The sequence below is a fragment of the Podarcis bocagei genome, assembly GCF_964188305.1.
Source record: "Podarcis bocagei genome assembly, chromosome: 6".
Taxonomy (NCBI): domain Eukaryota; kingdom Metazoa; phylum Chordata; class Lepidosauria; order Squamata; family Lacertidae; genus Podarcis; species Podarcis bocagei.
The window spans coordinates 85,400,825-85,416,425 of record NC_138130.1 but is presented as its reverse complement, the minus strand read 5'-3'; the positions used below and the strand labels follow the sequence as shown (position 1 = coordinate 85,416,425).

At 43.8% G+C, this 15,601-nt stretch overlaps 1 protein-coding gene across 2 annotated transcripts; it reads left to right on the top strand.

The window, feature by feature from the left end:
- Positions 1-12,167: 12,167 nt before the first annotated feature.
- On the top strand, positions 12,168-15,208 carry LOC308589828 (uncharacterized protein C11orf87 homolog). Of its 2 annotated transcripts, none has more exons than XM_081199290.1 (2): positions 12,168-12,789; positions 13,546-15,208. In XM_081199290.1, the coding sequence occupies exon 2, from the start codon at positions 13,713-13,715 to the stop codon at positions 14,172-14,174; it is 462 nt and encodes a 153-aa protein (XP_081055416.1). In that variant the 5' UTR covers positions 12,168-12,789; positions 13,546-13,712; the 3' UTR covers positions 14,175-15,208. The 2 variants fall into 2 exon arrangements, with proteins under 2 accessions (XP_081055416.1, XP_081055417.1); XM_081199291.1 differs by lacking the exon at positions 12,168-12,789 and adding an exon at positions 13,262-13,436.
- Positions 15,209-15,601: the final 393 nt, after the last annotated feature.

The window sequence follows — 15,601 nt, the reverse complement described above, 5'->3', positions numbered from 1 at the left end:
TTCTCAGCTCAGGTACGTGAGCTCTTGTCAATTGGAGAGGCCAAGGGTTCAGCTGGTATGTCCCACAGAGGAACTTACGGTCTTCAAACAAAAACATCTTGAAGGTACCGGGCCACAGAGAGGTTAGGCTGGCCTCAGCTAGAGCCAGGGCTTTTTCGGCTGTGGCTCCAATCTGGTGGAACGCTCTGTCACAAGAGACTAGGGCCCTGCGGGACTTGACATCTTTCCGCAGGGCCTGCAAGACAGAGCTGTTCCACCAGGCCTTTGGCCAGGGCATAGCCTGACTCCCTCCTTTGGCAATCTTCACAGAACTCTAGCCCAATGGTTGCCATCAATTTGATTTGAATTAATTTTATAATGAAATGATTTTAGAATGTTGTATTATTTTATTGTTGTTAGCCGCCCTGAGCCCGGCTTCGGCTGGGGAGGGCGGGATATAAATAAAATTTATTATTATTATTATTATTCAACACGGGGCTATATATGTATGCAAAGCCAAAGGCCTTCCATTGTATTATTTACAACCACTCTTCATTTTTCATAGAGGAGAATGGAAAAGGAAGTGGATTTTGGTTGCTATCACTAGTGAAAGCTCACATTTTATAATACATTAAAATTTTTGCTGGATGACTTGGATAGAACCCTGTCACTTATCAGCATTCCAACTGCAAAACAGAGCCAAAAGAATCTCCCTCCCTTTTTAGAAAGATAAAGCTTCTTCCTGTAACTGCCAGAACATTTCTAGCAGTTTCACATCAAGGATTTTTTTTCCAAGAAGAAAGCATCGTACACAAAGCTAAATAGATTAGAATGGGTGTAGCTTTTCTACACAAAATAATGGTAAAGGTGTTGTATAAAAAGAAAGAGACAGGCAATATAGGGATGAGCATGTGTATCAAAACAAGAGACCCTGGGAAACATTTTCCTTGAATATCAGCTTTCGTCTTGGGATGTTCAAGCAGCATCACATGTACTTTGTAACATCGGTGAGAGAAGGCTGCTAAATGCTCTCAGCTTTGCAGCTGGGCAGCTCCAGAGAGTGTGGTAGAGGCCGAGAATTTCTCTCCTGGCTTTGCTGTTCAAGTGTTGGGCCATTAGTGAGATCCCCTGGCACCTGAAGTAAGGAGAATTTGAAGTGGCATTCTGCTTTTCTTCTCTTGAGGTTGCAAAATACCTCAGGTTGCTCACAGCTTCCATTTGACCTCAACCTTTAGGTTGGTTACGTGTTCAGAAGAAAACAGCAACGAGGATCCTTGGGTGAAAGCTGTAAATAAAGAAAAGGGAAGTGACCGGCAACAAGATGAATCAAAAAGATTCATTGGGACCAGCAGGCACTTTTAGAGTAGTAGGGAAGGAGAGAGAAGGGTGATTGAAAGGGGCATAATAAGGTTATGGAGAGTGGGTTGGGGATGGTCCCATAAAGGGAATGGAAGGGTCAACCAGCAGACCTCTCATCCAAAGCAAAGCAGATGGTAAAGATAATTAGTCAGGACTGATGGTTGTCAACATCTGGTTACAGTTTGTCTTCCTACATTTTCCCCAGATATGCAGAGCTGAAAAATAGTGAAGGGGAAATAGTACACTGCTATTCAAAATTCCTTCTCAGCCAAGCACAAGGAGGATAAACAAAGGCTTCTTTTATGATTTGCGCCATTTTTTCATAGAAAGTGATGTTTAAAATAATACTTAATAAATAAAAAAATTTCAGTGACAGGCATCCTCCCACTGCAAATGGAAGGAATTTGAATGTTTGACTCATGTACATGTTTTCTTTGAAGACATCAGCTAATGAAGACAATCACAGTTCTCATAGGATGAACATTTGTTCTCAGCTTGACAAGTGTACTGTGTGTATTTTGGAAGGTGTGCATAGCACCCAACATTACTTTATTGAGGTATTTTATTTCTCTAATCACGTAACAAGGTTATGCTGTAGAGCTCTGGGATAGTCTTATAACAAATTTTCTCTTTCCATTCATGCATGACTCTCCTGTTGGAGGATAATGAGCACTCCACACACATGTCCAAGAATAGAATTTGACCCAAACAAGTATTTACCAATTTAAAATGTCATAGTGAATGATATACAAAATTATCTCTGAACTGCAGCCCCAATGCATTATGTGAAACAGATGAAGGGCGGCTAACCAAATCCAATTCACATTATGGATCATTATGCTGCAACTTCTCTGCGGCATGTGGCAAAATAAAAATACTGACATTTTGAGGTGTAGGTGAGGTATTTTGGATGTTTGTTTTATCCCCTCTATTCTTCGCCTTGGTTTACTATTGCAAATCTCCAACTCCATCCCCCCCCCAAAAAAAAGCCTCACAAAAGTGCTCATCAAATTCTGTAGGTGCTTAAGAAGATCTGAAATGTCATTACTAGCACAGTTAGCTGGCTGTAATGTATTTTTATTATAGGGGAGGGGACCTCAACCAGTGAGCACAATTTCAAATTTTAGTAGAGGGGTCAAAGGGTGTGTATGATAAGGGCAGGATGTTTCTTAAGCATGGTTTAAATGCCTGCTCTTGAAGAAACCAAATATTCAATTGCAGATCAACAACAAAGAAACCCTACAAATGTCCAGTATATGGTGCTGGAGGAGACTCTTGAGAGTCCCATGGACTGCAAGAAGATCAAACCTCTCTGTTCTGAAGGAAATCAGCCCTGAGTGCTCACTGGAAGGACAGATCCTGAAGCTGAGGCTCTAATATTTTGGCCACCTCATGAGAAGAGAAGACTCCCTGGAAAAGACCCTGATGCTGGGAAAGATGGAGGGCACAAGGAGAAGGGGACGACAGAGGACGAGATGGTTGGATAGTGTTCTCGAAGCTACCAGCATGAGTTTGACCAAACTGCGGGAGGCAGTGGAAGACAGGAGTGCCTGGTGTGCTGTGGTCCATGGGGTCACGAAGAGTTGGACACGACTAAACAACAAAATGTGTGTGTGTGTGTGTAGTTTGTTGGCACTATTTTTTATACATCAAAGTACCGTATTTTTCGCTCTATAAGACGCACCAGACCACAAGACGCACCTAGTTTTTGGAGGAGGAAAACAAGAAAAAAAATATTCTGAATCTCAGAAGCCAGAACAGCAAGAGGGATCGCTGTGCAGTGAAAGCAGCAATCCCTCTTGCTGTCTGGCTTCTGGGATAGCTGCGCAGCCTGCATTCGCTCCATAAGACGCACACACATTCCCCCTTACTTTTTAGGAGGGAAAAAGTGAGTCTTATAGAGCAAAAAATATGGTATATTGGGCGGGGACCTTTTGCGTGCATACCCAGTAAAGTGACCCATTTTATTGTTTACAAGAGGGATGAGGTACTTGTGGCCTCTAGATGTTGTTGAACTCCAACTTCATACTTGACCATTGACCATAGTGGCTGGGACTGATAGAAGCTGAAGTCCAAAACCATTTGGTGGTCCAAAAGTTCCCTAACTCTGCTTTATAACAATAGCCACTCACCATCTAGTACCAATTGAATTAGCCAGGATCTAGGTGCTCCTCAGAAACAATCACATGTGGTCTGAAACCTGGGAATTAATACTTCTCTGCACAGCTTCCAAGTAGCACGCCTGCTCTTAACATCAAATTGGTATCTTATATGCGTTTTTTGCTACGTTAACAATTTTTCTATGCTTCTTTGCCAGAAACTAGGCTTTTTTTCTTCAATGGAGCTGACTCCAGGATGCTAAAGATGAAACCTTGCAGGTTTGTGATTCCCCATGAGTGTTAAAATGTATATCATCCCTCTGAGGTCTAGTTTCTGCTGCTATTAAATGGATGTTCCATCCAGTTGCACAAGTGGACAACATTACTAAAGTCAGTATCTGTATCATCCCCAGCATAACTCTTCTTCACCTGGTTTATCAGATTAATTAATCTTTGCCCACTGTCTAGCACAGGAGATTTATCCTTCAGCACTACACAAGACTAATGGTTTTATAAAATAAAAATAAGTTCAGCGTAACTAAAATTAGCACTATGCTTCACAGCCTTTACCTTGACATGTTGTTAACTGCATGGTTACTGAAGCAGCTGCAAATTAATCAGTTTTTGATGCCCAGGCTTACATTCATACTTCAGAGGTGTATGGTTCCCTCTTCTCTGTGTTCCTGCCTCCTTTGTGGAATAAGCAGCAGATTTGGGGTGGCAAGGGACTGATTCTGATTGGGGAAATGAGGGAAGACATTAAGCATCTTCTCCCTCAGCACCATTGTTCTAGCTAAACTGCCAGTTCCACGGTTGCAGCTTAGTAAAAAAACAAAAACAGTGAAAACCCAATCACAGATAAATACGTAAAAGGTAGAATGGTCCTTAGTGCCTTCAGAGGGAGGACACTATCATCCTACAAACAACACAGCTCCTGCCAACCTAGCAGTTTGAAAGCACGCAAGTGCAAGTAGATAAATAGGTACCGCTGCGGCAGGAAGGTAAACGGCATTTCCATGCACTCTGGCTTCCTCCACATTGTTCTGTTGCACCAGTAGCAGTTTAGTCATGCTGGCCACATGACCTGGAAAGCTGTCTGTGGACAAACACCGGCTCCCTTGACCTGAAAGCGAGATGAGCGTTGCAACCCCATAGTTGCCTTTGACTGGACTTAACCATCCAGGGGTCATTTACCTTTTATGTTGTTGTTGTTGTTTTTACAAACAACACCATGCAATAATATAAGGTAAAGGGACCCCTGACCATTAGGTCCAGTCGTGACCGACTCTGGGGTTGCGGCGCTCATCTCGCTTTATTGGCCGAGGGAGCCGGCGTACAGCTTCCAGGTCATGTGGCCAGCATGACTAAGCCGCTTCTGGCGAACCAGAGCAGCGCATGGAAACGCTGTTTACCTTCCCGCCAGAGCGGTACCTATTTATCTACTTTCACTTTGGCAGGAGCTGGGACCGAGCAACGGGAGCTCACCCCGTCGCAGGGATTCGAACCACCGACTTTCTGATCGGCAAGTCCTAGGCTCTGTGGTTTAACCCACAGCGCCACCCGCGTCCCGCATGCAATAATATTTTGGTGTATTTAAAGACAAAACTACTGCAATGTGTTACACAGCCTTTGAAGACTGTTTGAAAACTGCAGGTCAAAATACAACTGCTTAGATGCTAAGATTAGTGAATAGAGAACATGTGCAACCAGGTCTTAAACAACTGTTCTGACCCCTGGTCCATTTTCAGGCACACTTCTGTTTATTTATAAAGACCTACGTGCCTTGGGGCCTGAAGGATCCTCTGCTCTGACATGAGGCCACCACCCTCTGAGGTGAGGTGCGATGGGTGGCAACTAGAAGAATGTATTTCTTGGTTGTGGTGCCCTGTGGAATGTTTTCCATAGGGAGTCTCACTGGTATTGACTCTGATGTCCTTTTAGCATTAGGAAGTGATGTTTTGTAGACACTTAACTCTGGTTAAAAAAAAAATGTTAATGAAATTGTAATCTGTGGTGGAATTGTTTAAATGCAGCATGTATTCTGCTCTTTGTTTTATCTTGTTTTCTGTGTGATATTTGTAAGCTGGCCTAGAAAAGCTTTTTTGTATTGAAGAATGGGGTGTGCAAACAAACTAATAAACATAATTCTAAAATATGGAATCCAGAAGTTCCAGAAGCTTCAACATAATGTATGTGCAGTCTTTCTGTGCCATAAAAAGACTAGCAAAGGAAATGTATCTGAAAAGAACTAGGTCTATGTGTGTGCTATGGGCATGCAGAACACACACATACCTCACTGCCAGAATATAGTGTGGAATTCATAGCTTTTGTTTTAAGAGAGGAAGTATCTTGCCCTTATGACAATGACTGTGAGCAGGAAGTGCCTAATGAAATCTTAGATGCCAGACAGGAGTTGCTGAAGCAGTTCTTCAGTGACCTACATACTTGCTCAGGGCCACTCCAAGACATTTATTGCCTGCGGCAAAGGACAAGGTGGCAATCCCCAAGCCCATTCCACATATAGAAGCTGTCCAGATAGGAAGCTGAACTGGCAACCCCTTCTGCCCCAGCTGATGGGAGAAGGCTCTCTTAAGGGATGCAGGGCAGGCTTCGTGGTGCACACAGATCCAGAATCCTACTGCTCCTCAACTCCCAGCATCTGCTGCTTGAGGTAGCTACCTGAATTTACTTAACTGATGGGCCAGCAACTGCTGTTGCAAATAGGCACTTTGCGTACCTGGGGAGAAATTCAACATAGTGCAAATAACAATCTTTCCATCAGTGCAAGCATTTGAGCTTGCCAGAAGAAATAATGATCCTCCTCTCCTCCCCCATGGATTATTCTAGAGGGTCTCCTGATCCCTCCCCGAGCCAATGTCGAGAGGGCAGGGGAAGGAGATGGGGTGAAAGCCCTATTGTACTAGCAGAAGTCCTTGTGTGGGCTTCTGATGATGGGATTTGGTAGCTGAATTGTTACAAACAGTACTTGTTTGTATTTCATTGCTATTTGCTCCCAGTTTTCTCACCCTCTCGCTCTATATGCCTGCCAATTAAGGACGCTTCACGCACCTTATGAAGTAGACTCTATTCCATGAAGGCTGATGCTGTAATAAATGTGCTAGTTATGTAGAAGCCGCAGGAGCTTTTTGTTCTTATTTTTTGCAACAGGCTTACATGTCTGCACCCCCTGGCCCCTCTGAAGTGATCTGCATAGAGATATTAACAGAAAGTTAGAAAATTGTGCTGCCGCCACATTTTTGTCTTCCTAATGATGCATTCCGCTTGCAGCACTGGCTCTGCAGAGATCTGGGAGCGCTGAGTTTCATTGCTCAGAATTTGTGCATGCCACATACAGCAGAGGGAGAGGGAAGGGGAGAGTTGTAAAGGGGGGAAAGATCCCACTGGTGCATAACAAGAGCTCCCACTGAACTGGAGCAAATAAGAGAAGGCAAGTTGCAGTGGAGGGAGGCTGCCTTGATTCTGAACAAAACAATTTTCTAACTTAGATGAGAGGGAGAGGAACAGCATGGGGGTGGGAAAGGAGTGGGAAACAGCGACAGAAAAAGAGCACAGCAGCAGCAAATTTCAGCATATCCTCTTGAAGCTGGATGTCCCCACACACTGCCCTCTAAAGGATGCACACAGAGTCTTTATCTAAATCAGTGTTCCCGACCTTCATGGGTAAGAAGACCCCTCTTTAACCTCAAAAAAATTAATGGACCACCACATGCTAATTGTTCTAATTTTCTTTAAAACGTGCAGGCTTACTACTAAAACAACTGAAGAGAACTTTTACCACTACTACAGAACTATGGGCACTCTCCTTTAAATCACAGTTTACACACCACTTGTGCATTATATCACTAAATATTTATGGGCATTACCTTTAGAATTTTTGTTTCCCAAACTTAAATCCAGACAGAAACCACCACGAAATATACTTCCCTTAGAATACATAAGGTGGGAGGGAAATGCATTAAATGCTATTTCAGAACAAATATGGCTATGACATTAAAAATGATTAAAAAGAAGTAGTACAGAGCCAAATTCTGTTTGTTTATCTTACACCACCAATTCATAATTTTTGAATCAAATTAGGAAGAGATTACTCTCTAGCTCTTTTAAGACGCATGTTGAAAGCAGAGTGAAAGCCCAAAAGTCTGTCTTTAGGGGAAAGGAGGTGGGGTGGGGACAACAAACCCCCTTCATCTCACAGAAATTAAAATTTGCAGCTTGCCATGATGACTGTGGACACAGCTGTCATGAGGCTGGTGGTATTAAATCATTCGAGAAATAAAAGACAAGGAAAGACCAAAACTTAATAGCTGTCAGTCCACCAAACAAATCCATTTGCTAACTAAAGTTGCCCTTCCTATGCACATTTCCTTAAGAATCAAGTAAATTGAAGCCAGTGGGACTTAACTTCCCATTAACTATGCAAATAGGTTTTTTCTATCATCCCCAAATCTAGACCAGATGTGATCTAAGTATGGGGGGGGGGGAGGAATGAACAGGACAGACATGTTAAAATAAATGTGATGTTGATGTCATGGCCAAATTGGCGCTAAGATGTTTTTAAAGAAACAAAAATCCTTTCACAGAAAGTCTAGTGTTGAATAGAAAATCCTTTCATCTTAAATACTGTCAGAATATGGAAGAAATTGAAACACAGACTAATGAAGGATATCTCTTTTCTTGCCACTGTTGTTGCATCCTTAATTTCCGAGTGAAGATCAACGTGTGCAATATAAACTGTGGATACAGTAAAGGTCTTTATAGACTAATTGTCTTTTATGAAAACAAGACTCCCATAACAACCCAGTAATTACAGGACAGATTGCAGGGACGGAATGCAAACTGGCTATTTTTACAGCAAGTACATTATTTCCTCAATAGCAAAGCTATTCGAGAAAAAATAACTGGGGAATTAACCCCATCTGAGAAATAAATGCAGAACTTCAGATTTAATGAACGAGGGTTGGTTATAGAATTGTTTCAGTTGCTAATAAATGCAGAAACAAACCATGGTGAAATTAGGAAGTAATGGGGAAAATATTTAGAAATCCAGATACCACAAGAAATATGGGATAGTGTATGGGAGAAATATCCAATAAAATCCATAATTGCACAGATGAGGGATGGAGCCCAAAAATTGATAAACAAATAGTTCATCCCAGTGATGTGGTCTGCTCTCATAACAAAACTCTGCTCTCATTTGTATGTGCAAATGATATGACAGAATATGTGAAATCATAGAAATCATAGAATTGCAGAGTTGGAAGGGACCCTGAGGATAATCTAGTCCAAGCCCCTGAAATGCAGGAATATGCACCTGTCCCATACGGGGATTGAACTTGCAACCTTGACATTATCAGCACCATGCTCTAACCAACTGAGCAATCTAGTTGGATGTGATATGGGAATGGTGGTGGTCTGTGTGCAAGGAAGAGCTGAAAAAAGGAGGAAGGAGGATGTTGGGAAAAGGGGATGAAGGTGATAATGGGTGTGCGTGCAAAGAGGGCTCCACAAAAGACAGAAGAAGGCATGGAAATAGATATTGTCTGTGTGCAAGGGAGAGCTGAGAAAAATGAGTGAGGGGGGGGAGGGGATGAAGGTGAAAATGAAAATGGGGATAACTATCTACTATGACCTCAAGGTCTCATTCATGATCCTTCACCTTGAGTTCAGACCATATGAGCATTTTTGTGAAATATTATTTTGCCTCTACATGCATCACTTTATATTTGTTTACACTGAATGGCATTTGCCATTTTACCACCTTTACATTTAGTTTGGAGAGGTTCTTTTGGAGCTCCTCACAATCTCTTTTTCATTTAAGGACACTGAACAATTGCTGTCATCAGCAAACTTGGCCACTCGCAGCTCACTCCTAACTCTAGATCATTAACGAACAAGTTAAAAAGCACAGGTCCCAATTCTGATCCTCGGAGAACTCCACTTTCTACTTTTCTCCATTCAGAGAACTGTTCATGTATTTCTACTCTTTGCTTCCTGCAACTTAACCAGTTCCTGGTCCACAAGAAGACCTTTCCTCTTATTCTTTGACTGCTAAGATTACTCAGGAGTCTTCGGTGAGGTACTTTGTCAAAAGCTTTTTGCAAGTCCAAGTACACTATGTCAATCATTTTCTAACTTCTCACAGACCGACTGTTTAATGATATGTTCTAGGACCTTTCCTGGTTTCAGTGTCAAGCTGATCGGTCAGTAGTTGCCTAGGTCCTCTCCCCACCTCCCCTGTTTCAAAGATGGGGACAGCATTTGCATGCCTCCAGTCCACAGGGACATCACTTGTTCTCCAAGAATTATCAGAGATTATAGGTTCTGAGATTATATGTGCAAGTTCATCTTGTACCCTTGGATGCAGTTCATCAGGCCCTGGATATTTGAATCCAGTAACTAGGTGTTCCCTTACCACTTCTCTTCCTATCTTGTGTTGCAGCTCTCTCTCTGCATCATTTATTCTCTTATCACCAGGCTGGGCACTATTTTCCTTTCCAGAGAAGACAGAGGCAAAATATGGCAGGTGTTGAGCAGTTCTGCCCTCTCTCTGTCACCCAAGAGCATTTCTCCATCTTTTCCACAGTGAGCACCAATTTCCTTGTTCTTCCTCTTGCTTCAAACATAACTAAACAAACCTTCATTGTTATTTTTGAACTCTCTTGCAAGACTGACTGAGCTCATTCTGAGCTTTAGCCTACCTGACCTTCTCCCTCCAAGTGTTCACTACTCATTTATACTCTTCCTTTGTGACCTGCCCTTTCTTCCATTTCTTATGCATGCTCCCTTTCAACGTGAGCTAATCTGAACGCTCCTCTCCAGTTTATTTAAATCCCCCCCCCCACTTTTCTTTCTTGTTGAAATATAACTTTCCATTTCTTTGGTATAATGAATCCCTAAGGAGTGGTCATTTCCTCCTCATTGACCAGTTCTTCCCTGTTGGTTATGATCAGGTCCAAGATAGTTGATTGCCTTGTTGCTTCTTCCACCTTCTGGAAAACAAAATTGTCCGCAAACTGTTGGATCGTACGTTCTCAACCAGGTTTGAGTTCCAACTGATACCAGGGTTGTTGAAGTCTCCCACAACTATGATATCTCTCCTCCAAAAGTCTAGTTTTGTCCCCATCTTTCTCTCTGCTGAATTCAACAAGCGCAACACTGAGACTAACAGAGCCTCCAAGTGTCCCTATTTTCCAGGGGTGCCCCTGATTTGGCCACTGGTCCCATCACCTCCTGGCAAATAGAAGGGGAAGAAATGGAGGCAGTGAGAGATTTTACTTTCTTGGGCTCCATGATCACTGCAGATAGTGACAGCAATCACGAAATTAAAATACGCCTGCTTCTTGGGAGAAAAGCAATGACAAACCTAGACAGCATCTTAAAAAGCAGAGACATCACCTTACCGACAAAGGCCCGTATAGTTAAAGCTATGGTTTTCCCAGTAGTGATGTATGGAAGTGAGAGCTGGACCATAAAGAAGGCTGATCGCCGAAGAATTGATGCTTTTGAATTATGGTGCTGGAGGAGACTCTTGAGAGTCCCATGGACTGCAAGAAGATCAAACCTATCCATTCTGAAGGAAATCAGCCCTGAGTGCTCACTGGAAGGACAGATCCTGAAGCTGAGGCTCCAATACTTTGGCCACCTCATGAGAAGAGAAGAGTCCCTGGAAAAGACCCTGATGTTGGGAAAGATTGAGGGCAGAAGGAGAAGGGGACAACAGAGGACGAGATGGTTGGACAGTGTTCCTGAAGCATGAGTTTGACCAAACTGCGGGAGGCAGTGGAAGACAGGAGTGCCTGGCGTGCTCTGGTCCATGGGGTCACAAAGAGTCGGACACGACTAAACAACAACAACAACCCTGATTTGGAGAAGCCATCCCAGTTTCTGATTTGATCCCGGAATGTCCCACTTTTCTTTAGGATGTCCCTATTTTCATTGGAGAAATGCTGTAGGGTATGGAGTTATCCGACCCCCGAGCCTTCTGAAGGTAATCCTGTACAGGGAAGGTGTTTTTTTTTAATGTTTAATGTTTTTATGTATGTTGGAAGCTGCTCAGGGTGACTAGGGCAACTCAGTAAAAAGTGTGGGGTATAAATAGCAAAATTATCATTATGGGATGGGACCTCCCTATTTTCATCAGAGAAATGTTGGAGGATATGGACTAAAGTGGGGGAATCATAGAAATGTAGAGTGGGAAGGGATCCTGGGGGTCATCTAGCCCAACCCCCTACAATGCAGGAATCTTTTGCCCAACGTGAGGCTTGAACCCACCACCCTGAGATCAAAAAAGTCTCATGCTCTAATGCTACCTGGATTGACTGTAAATTAAAAGGCAGGCAGGCAGGTTGCTTGGGGCTGGTTGAGGGCAGACTAAAGTTGGTGGGACAGGTACCCCATTCACCCTAATGGAGCGACCTCCATTATACTGCTCTGTATTATAAATAGGAGTTATCTTATTTTTGAAGGAGCATTAAGGCTTGCTTGTGGTGATGGATTAGGCAAAGGTGGGCATTTTAACTGGGCTTCACTTATGGCCTTGTTTGGCTTGTGGGCGAGACAGGGATGGCAGTATAAATATAAACCATCCTAAACCCTGGCACTTTTCTTTTCTACCCTTGAGCTGTCAACTTTTCCCTTTTCTTGCGAGGGATCCTATTCGGAATAAGGGAATTTCCCTTTTTAAAAAAAGGGTAACGTTGACAGCTATACCCTTGAGGCGTTGTGTTTTTAGGACCCGCCTTATTTTTACGCTTGCGGGTTGTTTCAAATGTCGCGTTTTCATGCCCTGGGACCTTAAAAGAGTGAAGGGTAATAAATAATAACGGGGGGAGGGACGCGCGCGGGAAACTTCTGAACGGTCGCGTAGCTTCGTTTGGCTCAATCGATTATGGATTTGGGAGGAGGAAGAACGCGATTTATTATATATATTTTTAACCATTTAACCGTGTGAGGGGGTGGGGTGCAGCAAAATAAGGTGTTATGGGAACAGTGAGGAGGAAGAGACCCGGGAGAGCGTCGCCTGAGGGGGAGCCAGGCCTCTTTCCCGAGCGCCTCAGCCCCTCCGCCTGAGGGAGAAGAAACAAAAGCCGGTGAGGCGGCGGCGGCGACGACGAGGCACAGGGGGAGCGGCGGGAAGCGGAGCCCAGTCAGAGGCTCCTGGCTGCGTGACGTCACCGCCCGGGCTGGCTATAGGCTGGCCGCTGAGCTCTCCGAAGCGGCGGCGGCGGCTCTGCCCGCTTCATTCAGCGCTTTCCGCAGCCTGTGTGCACTCGGGGGGCTCCCTCGCCAGCGACGCACAGACCGGGCACAACTCCCCGCCGCGGAGGCCCAGGTAAGGGAAGGGGGCGACGTCTCTTTTTCGCCGAGGTCCGCTTCCCGGCGGACCTCCCCCCACCCCACCTCTGCCTCTCGTCAGCCTTTCCCCCCCTCAGGGTCTCCTCTCGCGAAACAGCCTGCGGGGTTGGCTTTGGTGGGGGGGGGGGGCGGCGGCCGTGGGGTGGGATGGGGGGCAGCCCCAGAAGGTGCACGAGGAGGGAGGGGGGTCTGCACAAGTCCAAACTTTGCCAGCCTCTGGAACTTGGTCAGGCTATTTGGGGGGGGGGGGACGACACACGCCTACCAAGCTGCTGAGTAATTTGAGAAAATGAGGTTGCCAATGCACTATGGACTATGTATATTTTGGTCTATCTATATAAATTAAAATTTTATATCTATCTATAGATACCCGTATATCTATATGTCTACATATCACTAGAGAGATATGTATCGCTATGTGATTCTCCCTGTTTTCCGAGATTTGGGAAGCAGCAGGGACCCGATAGGATGCGGTCCTCAATTTCCAGGGCGCTCTCTTGCGTGTTTAAATCGCTCCATCGACAACCCACCCTACCTCAGTCATTGTTCTAGATGCCGCCCGCTGAAGTATGTTTAGTTTGGGGGGATGGGGGAGACCTCTGCAGCTGGAAAGATTAATTTGAGGTAGCGGTGGTTAAGGGGGGAAATAACAGAAGATGAGAGGGGAGTATCATAATGGTTTTCTTTTAAGACACATTTAATTATTATTTTTTTCCTTTTTTTCCTTTTGCAGGCTGGATCTTCCTTTGCTCCTTAGCGAAGGAGAAAAAAAGAGGGAGGGAGCGTGAAGGACTGTGTGAAGGCAAGGCATTTCCCCGAAACATTGCCAGCATCCCAGCTCGAGCATCTGCAGCGGGAGAGGACGAGAGAGGATCCTCGTCTTGACAAAAAGCCTCCTCAATGAGTGCCAAGCTCTCCAAGGAGTTGAGGCTCTCCCTGCCGCCCTGCCTCTCGAATAGGACATCTGGCTCTTCAAATGCCAGTACCACCTGCATCGTGCAAATGGGGCAGCTCTTCCAGTCTTTCTCTTCCACTTTTGTTTTAATTGTTCTGATCGCCCTCATCTTCTGCCTGATTCTCCTCTCCCTCATTACTTTCCATGTCCACAAGAGGAAGATGAAGAAACGGAAAATGCAAAAGGCTCAGGAGGAATACGAACGGGACCACTGCAGCACCACCAGCGCTGAGGCAGGAGGTTCGTGTGAAATACCTCAAGGAAGAGAAACATCCAGGCTGGGAAGAACCACCCAGGATTCTAATATCCAGTGTACTTCTGCTCCAGAACCACAGAAAACACATCCTGAAAGATCATGTTTGGACACAGATACTCCAGGGCTTTTGCACACAGTGGTATTGTCTTGATTTTCTTTCCTTTTTATTTTCTGTGGGGACCTCACCAAAAGACACTGTTTGGTGTTTGTACATATTTGAGTGGTTATCATAATCTTGAAGAAGATGAAGAAAAATTATTATTATTATTATTATTATTACTACTACTACTACTATTATTAATAAGGAAAGAAGCAACCAGAAATCAAACGCATGACAAATTTCATTGCGTTTCTCATTGACTTTTTGCAAAGGGAAGGATGCATCTTTATTTATTTTCCTTTCAGAGAAGACAAGAAAAAGCTGCACAGTGCTACCAAATATAAAGTAATCTGCCCTGAAAGAAAAGGTGCAGACAGTACAATTGTGATGTACATATATAAATGATCTAGATTATATACAACAGCATATCTCTATTTCCCTACCCTTCTTTGTTGGAGATTATCCTTAAGTGTCATGGTATTTAAAGGACTGTATCACTGGCCAAGAATGAAAAAGGGAGGGAGAGATAACGGGGGCGGGGGGGGGGGGCAGAAAGGGAGAGACTACTTCTAAACATGCTTTTGGACTTTTGTCTCAGTGGCACTGGCAAGGTGAGGGGACTGTTCTCTTGACCAATTTGCAGTGAAGCATGAAAGATCTGACCTTTTCGTAAGGTTTCTTGTGTCAATAACAGTTCTCCCCTCCTCCTCTTTTCCAACACCATCACTCTCTTTTAAGAGATTGACATAAAAAAATAAAACCACCTGCCCCTGATTAAGCATAAGCAAATAAAAAATGACCCTCCATCAACTGATGCTGATCTCCTTTTTAATTTTTTTAATTCCTCTCGCTTTCTCTCTCTCTGCAGTATTATATACCCTGTGCCCTGCAAAGCTGCGTATGCCAAACAGACTAGCTATGCTTCTATACCTATATCTATTATCTATGGGAGGGACTGGGGTTGTAACTCCACAGGAATGTTTTGGGTTGTATCTTTCTCTGTTTATCTCTTTAGGCATTTTCAATTGTAACAACCTTTTTCTTATATTAAATCTGGAATAAGATACCTTTTGTGGTGACCAAAACCAAGGTGATTGCAGTAATTTATTTTTATCCTTGAATCTTTGAAAAAGTTTCCACATTGCTAGTGTTGTAGGAAGTCTTATTTCAGATGACCCTCAGGGTCCCTCCTAACTCTACAGTTCTTTGAGTCTGTGTTGAGATTCCTGCATTGCAGGGGATTGGACTAGATGACCCTCAGGGTTCCCTGCATCTCTGTGATTCTGTGATTTTATGCTACATTCTAAGCACCATCCTTTACCGCGTTATTCTTAACTTACAGTTTACCCTTCCGAAAATTCAGTTTTGCATTGGTATAACATTCTTACTGAGATATAGCTTTAGCATCTTCCTATCCAGAATACTGTATGGTTACAACATACCACTTATTCCCTCACAACTGCTCTTCTCTTGTGAGT